The following is a 1,463-nucleotide window of genomic DNA, read 5'->3' on the forward strand; positions in this document are numbered from 1 at the left end:
CATTCCTACAATAAAATACAGAGTAAATTTTAACTAGCACTTGATTATTAACATAGAGAGTAAATTGCCTCCTTTAGGGACTACAACCATACGAATGAAAATTGCTGATAAGGTGAAAATCCGGTGGTGAAATGATCTCTAAAGCAATTTCTCAAACCTGAGGCATGCAACTTATCTTCCCTTTTATCTACAGAAATTTCACATAATTGATAACAAAATTTTCCTTTTATCCTCCATTTTATATACAGCAAGTAATTGATAACATGATGAATGAAAATGTTACCCTTTTATCCTCCCATTCGAGAACGCGGTTTGCACTTGACTATTTGACCAAGTCAAACACCATATCAGTTCATAATTTGAAGCTTGAAAATACAATTTAACACTTTATGTCAAACACCATATAAGTTCATAATTTGAAGTAAAACACCACTTGACTATTTCAGTTCATAATTTTAATCTTGATTATGCAATTTACCACTTGCAACCAACAACTACTACTAATTAACTAAATACATCAAAACAGTCATCACAACCTAAATACTGCAAGGATGATTGACTCTAGACACAGCCTTCCCAGAGGCACCGGAGCTTCATACTGGTGGGATTTGCAAGGAGATCACGCACACGGGGAGGTGGATGGAGTCCCGTGTCTGCTGCACGCTCCCAGCGATTAAGGCGATCCACTCCAATGCAAGGCCCATACTTCATATCCATGTCGAATTGCCTCAACACTTCCTCTTCTTTCCCATACTCATCTTCACTCACAAATTAATTCTTAATTTGTTTATTGCTAACAAATTAGACAATGAGAGCTAGGGTTTCAAAAAAGAGGGTGTACCTTTTAGGTCAATAGCACAGCTGCGAGAGACGAGTGCAGGAGTATGAGCAGAATTTGAAGCACCGACTGAGGCGCCTCCGGTGAAGTGCTTTGATTTCTTGGAAGAGTAGGTGGTGGAGGGTTTGGCGACACCGCCTTTCTTCTTCTGGCGATAGAATCCCTTGATATCTCCTGATGACATCTCTACTCCGATCGTTTCTTCTCTTCTCTGGAATGGGGTTTCAGGCGCCTCTTGGAGAGTTCTTGAACTTTTGAAATCCTTTTTCTATTTCGACTTCTTTTTCTACTTCCAAATTTTGAAATAGAGAGAAGTGGTTTAATCAGGTGCGTCCGATCTGGATGCTTGGCTTGTACGAATTCATATACTCCATTGGATTTGCCTGGGAGGTGGGGGATCCTGTTGTCTTTTCCCTGTGTGACCTTCTCTGTGTGGTGCTTCTGATTACTCCAATCGCGCTGTGTATGTAGATTATTGGTTGGGTTTGCTGTTGTGTGCTCGACCTTCTTCTGGGCTCATAATCTCCCCTTCCAATCAAATCCAGTAAAGTAACTGAAATATTGAGCATGGATTTCGACCGTCCGATCTGTTTCGGCCGAATATTAATGGGGTTCCGTGCATATC

The 1,463-nt window shown here is 40.7% G+C and overlaps 1 protein-coding gene across 1 annotated transcript; it reads right to left on the reverse strand.

Annotated features, from left to right (window-relative positions):
* Window positions 1-369: 369 nt before the first annotated feature.
* LOC144545267 (uncharacterized) lies at window positions 370-1,219 on the reverse strand. Its single transcript, XM_078293857.1, has 2 exons — window positions 842-1,219; window positions 370-758 (listed from the first exon to the last, which is right to left on the reverse strand). Exons 1-2 carry the CDS (start codon window positions 1,020-1,022, stop codon window positions 562-564), a joined length of 378 nt encoding a protein of 125 aa, XP_078149983.1. The 5' UTR covers window positions 1,023-1,219; the 3' UTR covers window positions 370-561.
* Window positions 1,220-1,463: the final 244 nt, after the last annotated feature.

Source organism: Carex rostrata, chromosome 27, assembly GCF_964058835.1.
Source record: "Carex rostrata chromosome 27, lpCarRost1.2, whole genome shotgun sequence".
Lineage (NCBI taxonomy): Eukaryota > Viridiplantae > Streptophyta > Magnoliopsida > Poales > Cyperaceae > Carex > Carex rostrata.